Genomic DNA, 18,776 nt, shown 5'->3' with positions numbered 1-18,776 from the left:
TATGCTCCTAATATGACGTTAAAGAATGCTCGAAAGATGAGATGTAACTCGCTTGAAATCTCTCATTTCTTGTATATTGTGTGTTGTATTGGACATCAGAGAGGGTATGAGATTGATTCAGATGGGTACAAGCCCTTCTCTTCACAGGATGGTGTATTTGGTTTAGGCCTATTCTAGACCTCCCATTGAATGTTCAACCTCTCGTAGAGCCAAATCTACCTTTGAACAATCACACTGAATGATTTGTGTATGATAGACTTCATCAGATCTCTTGGTCTTTTTGTGCTGTGCTGCCATTGGCTTAGCTCCAACTGATACCAAGATCACTCAGATTTCTTGTCTTCCAATGACAGCATTGGGACTGAAGGAAAGAGAGATCTTGTCTCCAATGACAGCATTGGGACTGAAGGAAAGGGAGATCTTTTTTCACTAGCGTGCCGTTCACATTGACAAGTTAGAATGCATGCACGTAAACAATTTAGTCACAATGTCTCTCATCTGTCGGCTCCGAGATTCTGCCACATCTTTCTCTCCACTACTTGAGAGCATTGTTTTATCCACTGTCTCCCTTCAGCTGCCTAATACAACACAGTCTTCCACTACTGGAATACGGGCACTCTTTCTTCAGTTTTGTTGAATATTTTTCAGAGGTAGTTTTCTTATTTTTTTAAGCAGTTTGAGGTGCTTGAAGTGTTTGCAGTGTTAGAGACAATTTGTGTCATCTTTTCCCTTGGTTTACTCCCCAATATGCTATATTGTTGTAAGGAACATAATGTTAGGTGGATGCACTCCCTCAATCAACTTCGATGTACTTCCCTTCGTCATTTGGTTAACTTATTGGAAAAGGTTCATTTGAATAGCACCTCCATTGATGTCGTAATGTCCATTGTAAAATCCTCCTGTTCTAACGAATGTCTCAATACATCACTTTTATAGGAGAGAGAACCATCTGCCTCGACTCGCAGCAAACGGAGCATGCGGAAAAAGATTGTGTCGCTGACCTTAAAGAAGAAGTCCAAGATAACGGAAGATGTTGCAAATCGTCTCCGTGATGGTGAATACATAGGAAGTGGTAATGCATTGCTGGAGGACAGACCAACGTCGAACCTGGAGAAGTTACATTTCATCATTGGCCACGGAATCCTGCGACCGGAGCTTCGTGACGAGATCTACTGTCAGATCTGTAAACAGCTCACCCAGAATCCGTCCAAGAGCAGCCACGCAAGAGGCTGGATCCTACTGTCGTTGTGTGTCGGCTGCTTTGCCCCATCAGAAAGGGTAGGTCGACAATTTAGATGTGATCTTCTGTTCTTCTAAGTACTTGAGATCAAATACTGCAAGAGAATGTCTTAATGGCTGATGTGTAACTTACCTGAGCACCATCTGGGCTCACTTATTAATCGATGTAATAGAGGTCATCTATTCTTTCTCGCAGTTTGTCAAGTACCTGCGATGCTTCATCAAAGAGGGTCCACCTGGCTACGCTCCCTATTGTGAAGAGAGGCTGCGTAGAACCTTCGCGAATGGAACGAGAAATCAACCACCAAGTTGGCTTGAACTGCAGGTAAATAAACAATATTACTGTTTGTATAAAGAGGAGTATACAAAGTGTAAGTGGAATTTTAAATAGCAATATAATTTGAGGTGCTGAGACACTGATGACACTATTCCATGATAACTCTGTTGTTAGCATGAGATGCATCGATGACAACTTGACTCACTCCACCAAATGATTCTGTCATGGATATTGATAGTCTTTTGTCTTTTGTTACAATGGTCTTGCGTCTCATTCTAGGCTACTAAATCGAAGAAACCCCTCATGCTTCCGATCACATTCATGGATGGGAATACGAAGACACTGCTAGCCGACTCTGCCACGACTGCGAGGGAGCTGTGTCAGCAGCTGGCGGATAAGATCAACCTCAAGGATCAGTTTGGTTTCTCACTTTATATTGCTCTTTTTGACAAGGTTAGTTCCTTCTCTTATCTTTTATGTACTTTTTACTGAGACACCAAATATATTGTGTTGTCGAGGCTAAAAGAGGCCTTTATCACTCAATCATTAACAAGAAGAAATAAAGTAAAGTTGGTTTTATTAGAAATATGGTGTCATTTGTTATTTGTCAAATCAAGCCTTTTACCTTCATCTCCATTCGAATCATCATAATCAGGTGACTATCTCTTCTTCTTCCCCCCAGGTGTCGTCACTTGGCAGCGGTGGAGACCACGTCATGGATGCAATCTCCCAATGTGAGCAATATGCCAAAGAACAAGGTGCCCAGGAACGCAATGCCCCCTGGCGGCTCTTCTTTAGGAAGGAGATCTATGCTCCGTGGCATGACCCAGCCGAGGATCCAATCGCGACCAATCTCATTTATCAACAGGTTGTGCGAGGAATCAAGTTTGGAGAGTATCGATGTGACCGGGTAAGTGATGTGTATGTATATAGGGACATGTCCATGCAGTGTTGAAATGTGAGGTAGTAGTTACACCTGTATATCTTTGGTTGTGATGGAAGTATAGTAATCACTTGCCTAACGTCATAGTCATACCAGTGTATAGTAATCACTTGCCTAACATCATAGTCATACCAGTGTATAGTAATCACTTGCCTAACGTCATAGTCATACCAGTGTATAGTAATCACTTGCCTAACGTCATAGTCATACCAGTGTATAGTAATCACTTGCCTAACGTCATAGTCATACCAGTGTATAGTAATCACTTGCCTAACGTCATAGTCATACCAGTGTATAGTAATCACTTGCCTAACGTCATTGTCATACCAGTGTATAGTAGTCACTTGCCTAACGTCATAGTCATACCAGTGTATAGTTATCACTTGCCTAACGTCATAGTCATACCAGTGTATAGTAATCACTTGCCTAACGTCATAGTCATACCAGTGTATAGTAATCACTTGCCTAACATCATAGTCATACCAGTGTATAGTAATCACTTGCCTAACGTCATAGTCATACCAGTGTATAGTAATCACTTGCTTAACATCATAGTCATACCAGTGTATAGTAATCACTTGCCTAACGTCATAGTCATACCAGTGTATAGTAATCACTTGCCTAACGTCATAGTCATACCAGTGTATAGTAATCACTTGCTTAACATCATAGTCATACCAGACTGCTGAGAAATATGCTTCATCTTGAAATTGTCAAATCAAATGCAATTTCAATCAATGGCATTGCTAATTCACATATAAATTCATCAACTTGTTATTTTTAATTTAGGATGAAGATCTTGCAATGATCGCGGCACAACAGTATTACATAGATTATGGTTCTGAGATCGTGCCAGATCGCCTTCAGTCCCTCCTCCCTTCCTACATCCCAGACTCCAGTCTGCAAGGCAACAGAACACTCAACTACTGGCTCTCGAAGGTCATCCATGGCCATCAGAAATCCTACTTCAGCCGAGAGCATGCACCGCCACTGAAGGTCAAGGAAGACATTGTCAACTATGCAAAATACAAATGGCCATTGCTCTTCTCAAGATTCTATGAAGCATACAAGTTCGCCGGGCCAAGTTTGCCAAAGAATGATGTCATAATTGCTGTTAATTGGACTGGAGTGTACGTGGTGGACGACCAGGAGCAGGTCTTGCTTGAATTGTCATTCCCTGAGATCACGGCCGTCTCCAGCAGTAGGTTAGTATTACTATAGTTGAGTCCTGAGTTTATTTAACCAGCATGAATCCACAATCCTGAAAATAAGATGCCCTGTTACATGTTGAAACTGACGTAATACAGAAATACACATACATGTAGGTATTGCAGAGTTCAAGATTTTACCTGTATTTTTGGACTCATTTCTTTCCAAAAAATTGATAGAAGTTGAATAAAATCATGACACTTATTAACGTTTCTTTTTCCAAAATATCCTGCTCCAGTGATGAGTTAAAAGATATAGATAAGAATGATGACGATGTAAAAAAGGTTCCCAGAAGGTTAGCTTGTTACGATATGAAGGAAATGGGTCATTGGTTCTGGCAGAATCCTGTTTGGAACTAAATGATGTTTGGTGGACAAGAATAATGTCATGTAACAATGTTTTGGTGGTGTAGAAGAATGCTGGGCTTCACAAGGTCATGGGTTCAAGTGTGGCCTTCAGGACCAGCTTTCCTGTCTCCCTGCTTGATCAATAATACGTTTACTCTGGTGGAGTCTTCAATGGGCATGGCACTTAACCCTATCATCACCTCATAGGAATATGTTAACGTGGGTTAAAGTACATCCAACAATGCTATAACTGCACGCACATCATTGCCAGGTTGATCACTATTTGAATCTTGGTTGGCAAACACCTGCTTTCAAGTCAAAACCAATTATCTCATCTTAATTTTTCATATGTCAGTATTCAACTAATGCGCTGAAGGTCAGTCCTAACATTTTAGTTCTGTGATCCCTAAAGGCAAGATATTTCCTAACCATAAAGTGTACTTCTCTTCCAGAACTGGTAAAATGCACGGCCAGAGTTTCACTTTGGCCACAGTGAAAGGGGACGAGTACACATTCACATCACCCAACGCTGAGGACATACGTGATCTTGTTGTTACGTTTCTTGAGGGGTTGAAGAAACGTTCCAAATATGTGATCGCCCTCCAGGATTACAGGTCGCCAGGTACGGGCCACCGAGGTACACTATCCACTTTTACTAACATTCTTCCTGTAGTTTAGTTCGTGTATGCATTCGTGTCTTTCAGCACATGATGCTTTACTCTCTTCCTCTATAGCCACATAACCACCTTTCATCCCTCTACTGACTATGCCTCACTTCCAACACTCTACTCTAGTTTATTTTGCTGTGACTGATCCACAACCGATTGTGCTCTCTGGCTCATGACTTATTCTCGTGTTTGTTTAAATTGTCTCTTCAGTCTGTTTCCAAAGGCATAGTTCTTTAGGATGTTCCTGTTGAGATTCTTTGCTGTCTGGTATTGAGAGAGAGAGTCTAAGCAGGTTCATGGTGATGCCTCCAATCATCAAGTGAGTACCCACAAGTGATGTAGGAGCTCTTGGTTGGCTGATCATCTCATCCAAGGCGTGATTGTGGTAACCCTCTGCTTCATCACATCGCTGCCTAATTTCAAGCTTGGTAACTATCATCACAGAACATTGAATGCATTTAATTTCAGGTGAAGGATCATCCTTCTTGAGTTTCCAAAAAGGTGACCTGATCATCCTCGACCAGGAGAATGGCGAGACTGTCATGAACTCAGGATGGTGCTATGGAGAGTGTTCCCGCTCGGGCCTGCGTGGAGATTTCCCAGCAGAATGTGTCTATGTTCTTCCCACGATAACTAAACCGCCACCAGAAATTCTTGTGAGTACACATGACCTGTAGTGACAAATATCTCTTTTCCGAATTCAGAATTTTTCAGAATTTTGAACTTATGAAAAAGTTCAACATTTTTGGCGGGAAAACCTAGTCATGCATTTTGTCCCCGGATTTTCAACTTGACTAACGCAACCATTCAACCTCGGTCCCATGAGTGGTCATGTCACCGGGGTTCCTCTGTACTGGTACCCAACTCAAATTTTCATGAAGATTGAAGAGTTCCTTACTCTTGTCCTATTCAATTCCAGAGTCTATTTGCACAGCAGTCGGGAGAAAACACACAGCTGCCCACGCCAAGTCACATTGTCGACTTGTCAGCTGAACCAGAAGAGAAACCACACACACTTGAACAGTACTCATATGATCATTTCAGGTAGGTTTCAAATGTTTCAGCACTCATTACTGCAAAGTCATTCATAATTCTAAGATTGCCGAGTTGTATTTGAACTCTTTAGAAAAACTATTGTGATTGGTTGAATATTTTCGTATTGCAGGCCTCCACCCAAGAGAACTCTATCAAAAACCTTATCACTCCCAAACGCCAGCAAGCGTCGCCGTGCTGATGACCTCTGGAGGTACAGCAAGGAACCTATCAAACAACCTCTGCTGAAGAAACTGTTGGGGAAGGAGGAACTAAGCCAGGAGGCAGGTCTGTGTTTCCTGGCCGTGTTGAAGTACATGGGAGACCACCCATCTAGGAGGAGTCGGGCTGGAAATGAACTCACAGACCAGATCTTTGAGGCACCACTTAAACATGTAAGTCGCTCACCGTCTATCTCAGTTGAAAATAGGATTAGTGACAAAGCTGCTAACCTGAGTGAGAAGATCAGAGCTTTTATATCGGATGTCACAGACACTGATGGTTCCATTTTATTACTAAAATTTCAAGTTGTGGTAACTTTAAGTTGTGTTTTATTGACTCTTTGTTGTTCTGTGCCCCTCTCAGGAACTGCTGAAAGATGAGGTCTACTGTCAGGTGATAAAGCAGTTGACAGACAACAGGAACAGGATCAGTGAGGAGCGTGGCTGGGACCTGATGTGGCTCGCAACAGGCTGCTTCACACCGAGCACGAACCTCTTGAAGGAGGTCACCCTCTTCCTCAGGACCAAGAAAAACCCTGTCTCTCAGGACTGTCTCCAGCGTTTACAGAAGACATTGAGGTAAGAATCAATTTGTTTAATGGAAGTTGGAATGACTCTTCTTGATCAGCTCTTTATTTACGCTGTGATGCTAGAGGTGGTCACTCCTCCCAGAAAAGTTCACTTCAGTTCTCGCACTCATTACCAGTCCTAATGTTGAGCCATTATTCCATGTGAGTGTCTGACTGAGGCAAACTGGTATGTGACAAGTTCAGAGTGGGTTAAGTTGCACATATAATTGTTTTATGAGAGCCACCTGTTGTGTCTATATTGATTATAATACTAGGCCCTGCACGCATGGAGATCAACCTGTTCATTATGATATTGATTGAATATTTCAAAGTGTCCATTTCAAGTTGGGGGAAGTTGTGCATTGTGTATCTGCCAGTGTACTGTTCTAACAGGCAATCTAATTTGTAATTCATGAACTGTTTGATTATTCTGGGAGATGAGGAAGCTCACGTACATGAGTTAGGGTGTTGTGTCCCGATGTAATATGCTATGGAGGGTATCATGTAATAATGTGTAATAATGTTACCCTGTTCCTGTGGAGTAGGACAGAGAGCCGGTGATTTCAACATAATCAGCAACTTCTGAACAATTCAACAGCAGTCTTTTCTACTTATCTATGAGCTACAGCTCTCAGTATCAGAATGTCTGATTCATTGACTCGAGTTTACAGTGCTTCTACCTCTTATGGTTGGCAACGATTCTTTATCATGGATTGTAAAGACAATGTTTATAGCAGTCTCCATGGCAAAGGTGATGGTGAGTTCTATCATTCATTTGAACGTTATTACAGGAAAGGCCAGAGGAAGTACCCGCCTCACCAGGTGGAAGTGGAGGCAATCCAACACAAGACAACTCAGATTTACCACAAGGTTTACTTCCCAGATGATTCTGATGAGGTAAGAGAGAGATTTCACCCTTTCACAGTCCTTGACGTATGCTTGTTTCCTTCATGTTGCCATCACAACATTACCATGGTTACCGATCGGTGCCACACGGTGCCGAGTGTGTGCTGAGGCTTGGTACCTTATCTGGGCCATATCAAGTTGTTTGAAGGTAGAATGGACCTCAATCTATTCATTGTTTCATCTTATCTGTTACAGGCTCCTTGGCTGGACAGAGTAAGCTTTATATTTCATTGAATTCGAATGTATTTTCATTTGTTCAGAGGCAGAGGCATGGCCAAATGATTTCATATTCTACATGCAGGAATCTCTTAGAAACCATTGAGTTTAGTTCACAACTGGAAGCCGATATATAGCACAGTTTTAGCTTGAATGGAACTTAAATGATGGCATGCAGCTATATGTAGATGTTAGGTGTTGCTCAATCATACTAGTGATGGGGTGATGAGAGTGATAACTGGGAAGTTTGTGCTCCATTGAGTCCATGTAAGTCTTGCTTTCTGGCCATGGCCCTTGTCTCTTTCTTGTACAGTTGCTGCATTCTCTACCCTAATCTTAGACAGTGTACAAAATCAGTTCTTTTGTTGTAAGATTCTGGAAAATGCGCTATCAAGCTATACATCATGGGCAAGCAGCTCCTCTGATAAGGAGACCCAAAAAGTGGCTGTTGACTTTACCTCATGTTCTCTTGCAGGCATTTGAAGTTGATTCAAGTACTCGTGCCAAGGACTTCTGCCAGAACATCGCCAATCGCCTCAATCTCAAATCAGCAGAGGGCTTCAGTTTGTTTGTCAAGATAGCAGACAAAGGTATGTTGATGACATCTTGACTTTCAACCAGCTGGCTGCTTGTAATAGAGCTGTATATCAACCACCACAAGGAATCCTCAAATCCCAGCATCTTGTCTTCCTGTCTTCTGCGTTTCCTGATACCATGTCTTGGCAAAAATCGGCTCCCTTCTTTCAAATACTCAATTCCTTAACTCTGTATATAGGCTTTCTGATTAGCTCATGAGTTATGTATTCTTAGTTTGGCATGTAGGCTTTCTGATGAGCTCATGAGTTATGTATTCTTAGTTTGGCATGTATCCTTTCTGATGAGCTAATGAGTTATGTATTCTTAGTTTGGCATGTAGGCTTTCTGATGAGCCAATGAGTTATGTATTCTTAGTTTGGCATGTAGGCTTTCTGATGAGCTAATGAGTTATGTATTCTTAGTTTGGCATGTAGGCTTTCTGATGAGCTAATGAGTTATGTATTTTCAGTGATCAGTGTGCCAGAAGGAGACTTCTTCTTTGACTTTGTGCGACATCTGACCGATTGGATAAAGAAAGCTCGACCCACACGAGACGGTATGTACCTGATACAAATATTAACTGTGGTAATAAGAGCATACTCAATCTTGGCATGGCAAGTTATTTGAAACCCCTAAATGAAGATGTAATAAGGGGTGACAGTGCATTGTGTACATCATGTAACAGTAAAACAGGTAAATGCAATGAAAGATATTGGTGACGAGTACAAAATTTATCCAAATCAAAATATTGAAAATAATAGTGGTAGGTTTACTTGGAGTTGTACAAATTCTTCTTTCTAGTAATGGCAGCTAAAATACTTATTCCCATTTCACCCCTTCCCATATTACCCCTTCCCTATTTGTCCCTTTTCCTGTTTGTCCCTTTGGCTTTCCCATTTCGCCCCTTCTCTTTTAGAAGTGGGAAAGGGGCAAAGTGGCAATTAGGCAAATTGGGAAGGAGCGAGATGGGAAAGGGGTGAAATGGGATGACACCATTCACTGGTTCATGGTTTCATCATGAGCCTAGCTCCGAATTCTGTCTGAAGTGTGACTTGTTTATTGTTTGGCAGCATCCGTCATGGTGTGTGTCAAAATATCCTACCTGTGGAGTAAAAAAGAGGAAGGTTGGTTGGCATGGCTTTGTTGATTGATCGACGAGCATGAGAGTTTTGTTTGATTTTCTTTGACAAGAATGATATGCATTACGCTTCCTCTTTTTTACTCCAAATCTATCTTTCCCTCAAATAATGACGAAAGTTGATTAATAATGCAACAAACCTCTTTTTATGACATTCTAGAGAAACATATAAGTTTCTCTGTAATGACCTGATTGATCAGATTCTAATGCTAGCAGTATCAGTTCTAGTGTAGGCATCGCATGATACACCGTGTACTCGTCAGGTTCAAAACCACTTTCTTGAGAACTAGTGCACCAAGTCTATTTCACACACTGTTTGTCTTCTACATGTAGGTGTCACTCCTCAGTTTGTGTATCAGGTGTTCTTCATGAAGAAGCTCTGGACAACCACTGTACCTGGCAAGGATAGGAACGCTGACATCATTTTCCATTACCACCAAGAATTACCCAAACTGTTGCGAGGCTACCACAAGTGTTCCCCTGAAGAGGCATCAACGCTAGCTGGCCTTATCTTCCGTGTCAAACATGGCGATGATAAATCCCAGTTGCCAAACATACCGTAAGTTATCTGATGGGTGGCCTTGGTTGAGACACTTTGATCAATGTATCTTGTGCAGGTGGAATCAGCGGTGATATCTTGATTTTGTTCTTTATAAGAAGTCCTCTAAACAGTTTGAGCAGTTTCAGGTGAATCATTGAAAAACTTCTGTACGGAGTCCAGCCATGTCTATATAGCTGCAGAGAAGGAGTGTATTCTGTTGCCATGCCATCTTTGTCCAGGTTAACAAACTAATCAAGAACTTCAAACATTGCTGAGCTGAAATCAGGAAGAGGGTGTTGGTCACCTGACCTGATTTCAGATCATGTGAAGTCCTTAGTAGGTGTCATGAACTGGGAACCTCGTCTTCAAATCATGTGAAGTTCTTAGTGGGTGTCATGAACTGGGAACCTCGTCTTCCAATCATGTGAAGTTCTTAGTGGGTGTCATGAACTGGGAACCTCGTCTTCCAATCATGTGAAGTTCTTAGTGGGTGTCATGAACTGGGAACCTCGTCTTCCGATCATGTGAAGTTCTTAGTGGGTGTCATGAACTGGGAACCTCGTCTTCCAATCATGTAAAGTTCTTAGTGGGTGTCATGAACTGGGAACCTCGTCTTCCGATCATGTGAAGTTCTTAGTGGGTGTCATGAACTGGGAACCTCGTCTTCAAATCATGTAAAGTTCTTAGTGGGTGTCATGAACTGGGAACCTCGTCTTCAAATCATGTGAAGTTCTTAGTGGGTGTCCTGAACTGGGAACCTCGTCTTCCAATCATGTAGAAGTATGGTTGCCGGTTGAAAGTGAAAGTTGAGAGGATAACAGTGTTGGCCTTGATGAATTCCAGACGGCGATTACGTGAGTTCATCCCAGCCGACCTGATCCGGCAACGGCCAGTTGAGGATTGGAAGAGAGCAGTGGTGGCTGCCTTTAATCGTGATTCGGGTATCAGTCCCGAAGAGGCCAAAGTGGCCTTCCTCAAGATCATCTACAAATGGCCAACATTTGGTTCAGCATTCTTTGAGGTCAAGGTTAGTACACTAGATTCACACACTTTATGGTTCTCTTTTCAATACTGCTTTATTATCAAATATGAAAGTGAAAAATGTACCCAATTAGAAACTAAGGCGGCTGTCATAAACACACATTTAACCAACGCCCTTGAGCCTTACTGATCAAACGCCGATCTCAATCTCTCTCCTAACACCATGTCCTAAAGTGTCACTCACTCCTTCCCTCTCATAACACTATTCAATGACTTTTTCAGCAAACTACTGAACCCAACTTCCCAGAAATTCTCCTGATTGCAATCAACAAAAATGGTGTCAACCTGATTCACCCGCAAACAAAAGATATCCTGGCAACCCATCCTTTCACTAGAATCTCGAACTGGAGTAGCGGAAATACATATTTCCATATGACTATCGGAAACCTGGTCCGTGGAAGTAAACTGCTGTGTGAAACATCTCTAGTGAGTATGAGTGTACAATGTATGCAGAAAATGATTTCAGCTGATTGGCGCTGATGGATTCTTGACTACCAAACAAGAATACTTGTTACGACAGGTTCTTCAAGTTGATCACCCCTGAGTGGACTCTCCAGTCGGCTCATAGTTTCCACCAAATAAATGATTTTCCAATTGGTAGATTTTCTTTGACCCGATGATGCCAAGTTGTGACCAGTTGTAGATGATGTGTGATACAATGATGCTGGTCTTTTGTGACGTGATGATGCAGGCCTTGTGACCAGTTGTAGGTGACGTGTGATAGAATGATGCTGGCCTTTTGTGACGTGATGATGCAGGCCTTGTGACCAGTTGTAGATGATGTGTGATACAATGATGCTGGTCTTTTGTGACGTGATGATGCAGGCCTTGTGACCAGTTGTAGGTGACGTGTGATAGAATGATGCTGGCCTTTTGTGACGTGATGATGCAGGCCTTGTGACCAGTTGTAGATGATGTGTGATACAATGATGCTGGTCTTTTGTGACGTGATGATGCAGGTCTTGTGACCAGTTGTAGATGATGTGTGATACAATGATGCTGGTCTTTTGTGACGTGATGATGCAGGTCTTGTGACCAGTTGTAGATGATGTGTGATACAATGATGCTGGTCTTTTGTGACGTGATGATAAAGGCCTTGTGACCAGTTGTAGGTGACGTGTGATAGAATTGGCACAAGGTGATGGTGGACAAGTACTTATAGTCAGTTGTGATTTGTACCATTGTCTCTTTTGCAGGGTTACAAAATGGACGATCTCTTGACGTCTTACATCAGTCTGATGTTGACGAAGATGACAACCAGTGCTGTTGATCAGGATATAATGGAGAAGTGAAGAGGATGAAAGTCAACCTGTGATTACTACAGAATGCATCTCCCAAAATATTCTGTATTTTGTTTTGTTGAAGAAAATGAAGCCCAGACAAGGCAGGAGGCTTGAAGACATGATTGGTTTAACGCATTACATTACATTCAGCATTCAGAGTTTTGTTTCAGCTAGATGCACTGTACAATTTTATTTGATACTGTGCATAGAGGCACCTAAGGGCAGGTGCAGTTCAGAGAGGCACCTCAGGGGCAGTTCTATACTGTACATGGAGGCACCAAGAGGGAGGGGCTGTGCTAAATGTGTGATTAGTCAATGTTCTATTGACATGGACTGTAGTTGATACACACTGATGGTTGGCGACCTTTCTAACAGTTGCAAGCAGACCTTGAGTTCTCAAGAGAAGGATGCCTTGCAGCTCTGGGTCAACACAGATGCTTGGAGTGTTGTGTATATTTGGCATGTACAAATTAGTTAATTGTATACATTTTGGTACGAAATGATTTAGAATATGATTTTCTGGTATATATTATTATCATCATTATTATTATTACATATTGATCACAGCTGACCCGAGCAGTCAGTTTAGCATTTTTGTTATCTGTCCAGTTATTTTAGAAATAATTTATTTTGTATGCATGCTGTTACATGTTGGTGATGAGTGGTGTCAAAGTGATGTTCACTCCTATAATCTTGGCACACACTTTCCTTCAGCTTTTGGCTCATCAGGGCATCGTGGCATCTTTGCTCTTGTATGCATAATATAATCATAGCGTTATTTCTGTCATGTGCTCTAACCGAAGTTATTCCATTTAGTCTGGCTCACTGCTTATGTTTCACACTTCAAAACTATTGTTCACCAACTTGGTGCAATGAGTAACTTGTCTGAAGCGAGTCAATCTTAGCCTCCACTTTTGGTTGTCCATATGCAGCCCACTCTGTCGAGGAATGCTATAGCTATTGTAGTGGCTCCCATTAGTACTTTGGCACACTCCCCCATGCATCAGTAGGCCTACGAGACCAGCCCACTCTGTCGAGGAATGCTATAGCTATTGTAGTGGCTCCCATTAGTACATTGGCACACTCCCCCATGCATCAGTAGGCCTACGAGACCAGCCCACTCTGTAGAGGAATGCTATAGCTATTGTAGTGGCTCCCATTAGTACTTTGGCACACTCCCCCATGCATCAGTAGGCCTACGAGACCAGCCCACTCTGTAGAGGAATGCTATAGCTATTGTAGTGGCTCCCATTAGTACTTTGGCACACTCCCCCATGCATCAGTAGGCCTACGAGACCAGCCCACTCTGTCGAGGAATGCTATAGCTATTGTAGTGGCTCCCATTAGTACATTGGCACACTCCCCCATGCATCAGTAGGCCTACGAGACCAGCCCACTCTGTCGAGGAATGCTATAGCTATTGTAGTGGCTCCCATTAGTACATTGGCACACTCCCCCATGCATCAGTAGGCCTACGAGACCATTCCACTCTGTCGAGGAATGCTATAGCTATTGTAGTGGCTCCCATTAGTACTTTGGCACACTCCCCCATGCATCAGTAGGCCTACGAGACCAGCCCACTCTGTCGAGGAATGCTATAGCTATTGTAGTGGCTCCCATTAGTACATTGGCACACTCCCCCATGCATCAGTAGGCCTACGAGACCAGCCCACTCTGTCGAGGAATGCTATAGCTATTGTAGTGGCTCCCATTAGTACATTGGCACACTCCCCCATGCATCAGTAGGCCTACGAGACCAGCCCACTCTGTCGAGGAATGCTATAGCTATTGTAGTGGCTCCCATTAGTACTTTGGCACACTCCCCCATGCATCAGTAGGCCTACGAGACCAGCCCACTCTGTCGAGGAATGCTATAGCTATTGTAGTGGCTCCCATTAGTACTTTGGCACACTCCCCCATGCATCAGTAGGCCTACGAGACCAGCCCACTCTGTCGAGGAATGCTATAGCTATTGTAGTGGCTCCCATTAGTACTTTGGCACACTCCCCCATGCATCAGTAGGCCTACGAGACCAGCCCACTCTGTCGAGGAATGCTATAGCTATTGTAGTGGCTCCCATTAGTACTTTGGCACACTCCCCCATGCATCAGTAGGCCTACGAGACCAGCCCACTCTGTAGAGGAATGCTATAGCTATTGTAGTGGCTCCCATTAGTACTTTGGCACACTCCCCCATGCATCAGTAGGCCTACGAGACCAGCCCACTCTGTCGAGGAATGCTATAGCTATTGTAGTGGCTCCCATTAGTACTTTGGCACACTCCCCCATTCATCAGTAGGCCTACGAGACCAGCCCACTCTGTCGAGGAATGCTATAGCTATTGTAGTGGCTCCCATTAGTACTTTGGCACACTCCCCCATGCATCAGTAGGCCTACGAGACCAGCCCACTCTGTCGAGGAATGCTATAGCTATTGTAGTGGCTCCCATTAGTACTTTGGCACACTCCCCCATGCATCAGTAGGCCTACGAGACCAGCCCACTCTGTAGAGGAATGCTATAGCTATTGTAGTGGCTCCCATTAGTACTTTGGCACACTCCCCCATGCATCAGTACGAGACCATTTCCTTATACAGCAGAACCTCCCTTAGCAGACACCTCTCTATTAAGGACACCCTCTCTATAAAGAACACTGGTTTTGGTCCCAAATTGGGAGTTTCCATTCAATTTGACCTCTCTTAAGCATTTCCTAAGACTGGTAGAATCGTGTGTTTCTGTTTGTAAATATACTTCTCATGAACATATCACTTTTGATAGAGTCAAAATGGCTGCCTGATATAACCAGCATGGAAAAGATTTCCTCCACCCATCCTCACCTGTTCTATATGTATGTGTTATCAATTTACTGTAACCATGGTAACATTCTGTTATTTATCCATTAACATTCCATAATTTTTCAGTTGTAATTTGACCCTGAATACTGGCTGCAGGCCCTGAACTAATAATTGATGAGAAGGATTCTCTGCGATATTGGCTCAGCCTTCCCTTTTAAAACTAGTTGACATTTACATTCCATATATTGCATGAAGATGGATGCGTTTGTTCTGATTGTAGCCATATAGTGTCTTTATTTGTGAGGAATCCGTCCGTTGTTACATATCTGGAGCTCAATGAGATTTCTCCATCAAGCACATACATTTGTACAATGTCAGTTTTGCCTAGTTGATAGGGTTTGCTTCTATACTCACAATCAATATGTCCTTGGTGTTGTCCCACATACACTCTGTACTATACAAGTAACTCCTGTTTTCATAGTTATACCATTTCTTTACTATAATCGAACTGTAGCCATTCCAGTGTTACATGTATTGACTATTATTTTCTACAAAATAACACCAAGCATTCCAGTATTTAAAAGATCACCTTTTGTGCCCGTCAATTTATCAATTTCATGTATATGTAGGTGGCTGGTGATACTTCTTGATCTTTTGTGTTCCTAATTCTTACTATATGCACTATCTCCATGGAGACAAACAAGTGCTCTACTATATTCTAGTAATTTCCAGAATAAATCCACGTGGCACCGCACTCTGTTATTGTGCATATATGGTGTATCACATGAGTGGTATTGTGCATGCATGGTGTATCACATGAGTGGTATTGTGCATGCATGGTGTATCACATTAGTTGTATTATCTATTTCTGTAGAAACCAAGGATCATCAGATCAACAGTTTATGCCTGTTTCGCCTATTCCTGTTTTGCCTATTCCTGTTTCGCCTATTCCTGTTTGGCCTATTCCTGTTTCGCCTATTCCTGTTTCGCCTACTTCCTGTTTCGCCTACTTTCCAGTACCCCTACAATAAATCGACTCTCCCAGGGGGAACCTTAGGGATGCATGTCCATTTTATGGGGAAAATGTGAGGGGACAATTGGATAATGTTAACGATGTGATGACAATTTGACTAATCAAATGCCATCAACTTTGTTAACAAACCATGCCATGACCGTTTTGAAAGAGTCACCTTGAAAGCGGGGACAGTCCGGGACTTATTTGACCATAGGACCGTACTGACAGTGACACACAGTAAAAACTAATAGATTAAGTAGAGTAAAGCAGTCGCTTATTTTATAAAAACAGGAATTCATGAGTTTTTGATAAAAATACATAATACTGTACATTCTCATAATTATTTGATGAAAATCAGCTGTAAAACCCATGTCATAATAAAGAACAATGTAGCTATAGGTATTCTTACTATTAAGAAGCCAGTTACTGACTAAGACAAAAGAAAGAGAATCCACAATATAAAATGCAGGCCTGAGAAACCTTTCTCAAATCTAATGAAAGGGTAAAACTTTCTTACTATTTTATTTCTTGCCTTTTAAAATAAGCTAAAACATAAGCCTATGTAAGCTATGTATAATTTTCCAAAGTTATTCCGAATAATACTGAAATAATTGACATGTCGCTAAATCCATTATTTCAGACTTTATTCTTAATGATAGCCTTTAACGCTATTGTAAGGGACGGTTCATATTCCTACCTCTGTGGGGAGGTAAGCAATACATTTGAATAGGCGAAACAGGAATAGGTGAAACAGGAATTAGGCGAAACAGGAATAGGTGAAACAGGAATTAGGCAAAACAGGAATTAGGCGAAACAGGAATAGGTGAAACAGGAATTAGGCAAAACAGGAATTAGGCGAAACAGGAATTAGGCAAAACAGGAATAGGCAGAACAGGAATACACCATCAGATCTGCTATGGAGACAAAGCTGTGAAGACATGTCACTCAGTCATACAAGACCTACTTGACTTCACTTATTATTCATCGCAAGCAAGCCACTCTCATTGATCCAGTTCTTGGCCAGAGTATAGCATTCCTGAGTGGCCACTCTCCGATTATCAAATATAACTAATCGTCTGTTTATTCTCCACACTTTCTTCATTTGATTTAAATGGTTTGCGTTGGGTTGAGGTGATTTTTGTGCTACTTTACAAAAACAACAGAACATAAAAACCAGAAAGACGAGCGTGGCTATTAACCATTTGTAAAGACTTTATTTATTTTCCAAGTCTATATTGTATCTCTGATAATGCACAGCAAGTCCAGAGGAGACTTCTTTGGAAGGAATGCAACTAAATACTAATATGAATCTGACATTGTAGATATATTGGATTTACAAATAAAGTATTTAATCACAAAGAAATGTGTCTTTCTGATGTTTCTCTTGCAAATCTTCCCGGTTGATCAGGGATCGAGTTCTTATCTTCGTTCATTATTCTCGCTATCTTGTCTGAGAGCAGTGCATGATTGTTGGTACCCAACCCATTATGATTATGGGCTCCACTACAGTGGAGACCATATTGATATCACTCAGGTACACTAATAGATTCATGTACTTATATCAAATATTATGTTACCATTTGGATAGAGCTTGCAAAAAACCTTCAAAATGATACCACATTTGTCACATTACCTTGTAAAATAAGAAAGTTACAGCATTTTTAGTCGTGACGAAATTGACTTATACGTGCTATTGTTTTTAAGTTAACTTGGACAAAAAGTGTGATCTACGTCCAGGGAAATAGCACTAAAATTACCATAACTTCCATATTAATGGAGATAACTCCATGAAATCTTCAGGAAATAAAGATTATGGTGTGCTCTTTGATTTGCCACTGTTCAAATTATAATGTTCCATTACCTTTGTAATTAATTAATTAATTAATTACACATATTGATTAATTTTGCAAGAGTTGGCTATTTAGCGAGTGACTTTTTTTATCGAACATTTGAGAGTTATCCTCAGGATGATGCCCTTTTTCGAGAAAGAAATTGGGATCCTTGCGAGAGCTACGCGAACTAATTATCGCGCGCTAAAACAAAAGGTAGGTCATTCGGGTCATTCAGTGCGGTGACCGGCGCGCGAACTCAATGGGGATTTCCAAAACCAAAAACGTCAATTCGTATCAATAAATGAATAAATTATGACGCGTTTGCCATATATGAAAAACAAAATGGCCGCACCTGGTGTGAAAAAATAAATCGCGACAGCAATGGAGCAGTCGTACCAAAATAGCTCGTAAGGAAAGTGGGACTTGTGCCGTGGTGGCATAAAAGTACCTGGGATTTGAGGCAAGATGTACGGTGGAAACGGGAAAGGCCATCAGAATTATTTTTTTCGGGGCGGGCGGGGGGGGGGGATACGGTGGCTGGGTGGCTGGTGACATCGAAAAAAAAAAATTCTCGGCTGGACGACTTATTATCGCGGGGGGGGGGGACGACTTAGTAAGTCGGGGCGACGACTTATTATCTCGGGGGGACGACTTATTATCTCGGGGGGACGACTTATTATCTGGGGGGGGGGACGACTTATTATCTCGGGGGGGGGACGACTTATTATCTCGGGGGGACGACTTATTATCTGGGGGGACGACTTATTATCTCGGGGGGGACGACTTAGTAAGTCGGGGGGACGACTTATTATCTCGGGGGGACGACTTATTATCTCGGGGGGACGACTTATTATCTCGGGGGGACGACTTATTATCTCGGGGGGACGACTTATTATCTCGGGCGGGGACGACTTATTATCTCGGGGGGACG

General features: G+C 42.1%; 1 protein-coding gene across 4 annotated transcripts in view; it reads left to right on the top strand.

Annotated features, from left to right (window-relative positions):
- The window catches only part of LOC135495057 (myosin-VIIa-like), a 35,476-nt gene extending 17,921 nt beyond the window's left edge, over positions 1–17,555 (top strand). Inside the window, exons 19-36 of one of the 4 annotated variants that reach the window (XM_064783465.1) lie at positions 937–1,278; positions 1,436–1,564; positions 1,796–1,969; positions 2,199–2,426; positions 3,249–3,664; positions 4,468–4,637; positions 5,152–5,339; positions 5,603–5,727; positions 5,849–6,110; positions 6,301–6,515; positions 7,297–7,402; positions 7,607–7,624; positions 8,103–8,217; positions 8,673–8,759; positions 9,675–9,900; positions 10,726–10,909; positions 11,146–11,349; positions 12,120–17,555. In XM_064783465.1, coding sequence (XP_064639535.1) covers positions 937–1,278; positions 1,436–1,564; positions 1,796–1,969; positions 2,199–2,426; positions 3,249–3,664; positions 4,468–4,637; positions 5,152–5,339; positions 5,603–5,727; positions 5,849–6,110; positions 6,301–6,515; positions 7,297–7,402; positions 7,607–7,624; positions 8,103–8,217; positions 8,673–8,759; positions 9,675–9,900; positions 10,726–10,909; positions 11,146–11,349; positions 12,120–12,215 — 3,285 coding nt within the window. In that variant the 3' untranslated portion in view covers positions 12,216–17,555. Of the gene's footprint in view, positions 1–936; positions 1,279–1,435; positions 1,565–1,795; positions 1,970–2,198; positions 2,427–3,248; positions 3,665–4,467; positions 4,653–5,151; positions 5,340–5,602; positions 5,728–5,848; positions 6,111–6,300; positions 6,516–7,296; positions 7,403–7,606; positions 7,625–8,102; positions 8,218–8,672; positions 8,760–9,674; positions 9,901–10,725; positions 10,910–11,145; positions 11,350–12,119 lie in introns of all 4 variants that reach the window. The other 3 variants (XM_064783464.1, XM_064783467.1, XM_064783466.1) reach the window with 3 other exon arrangements.
- Positions 17,556–18,776: the final 1,221 nt, after the last annotated feature.

The sequence above is a fragment of the Lineus longissimus genome, chromosome 10 (genome assembly GCF_910592395.1).
Source record: "Lineus longissimus chromosome 10, tnLinLong1.2, whole genome shotgun sequence".
Classification (NCBI taxonomy): domain Eukaryota; kingdom Metazoa; phylum Nemertea; class Pilidiophora; order Heteronemertea; family Lineidae; genus Lineus; species Lineus longissimus.
The sequence above is the reverse complement of the archived record's forward strand: the minus strand, read 5'-3'. Positions and strand labels throughout refer to the sequence as shown.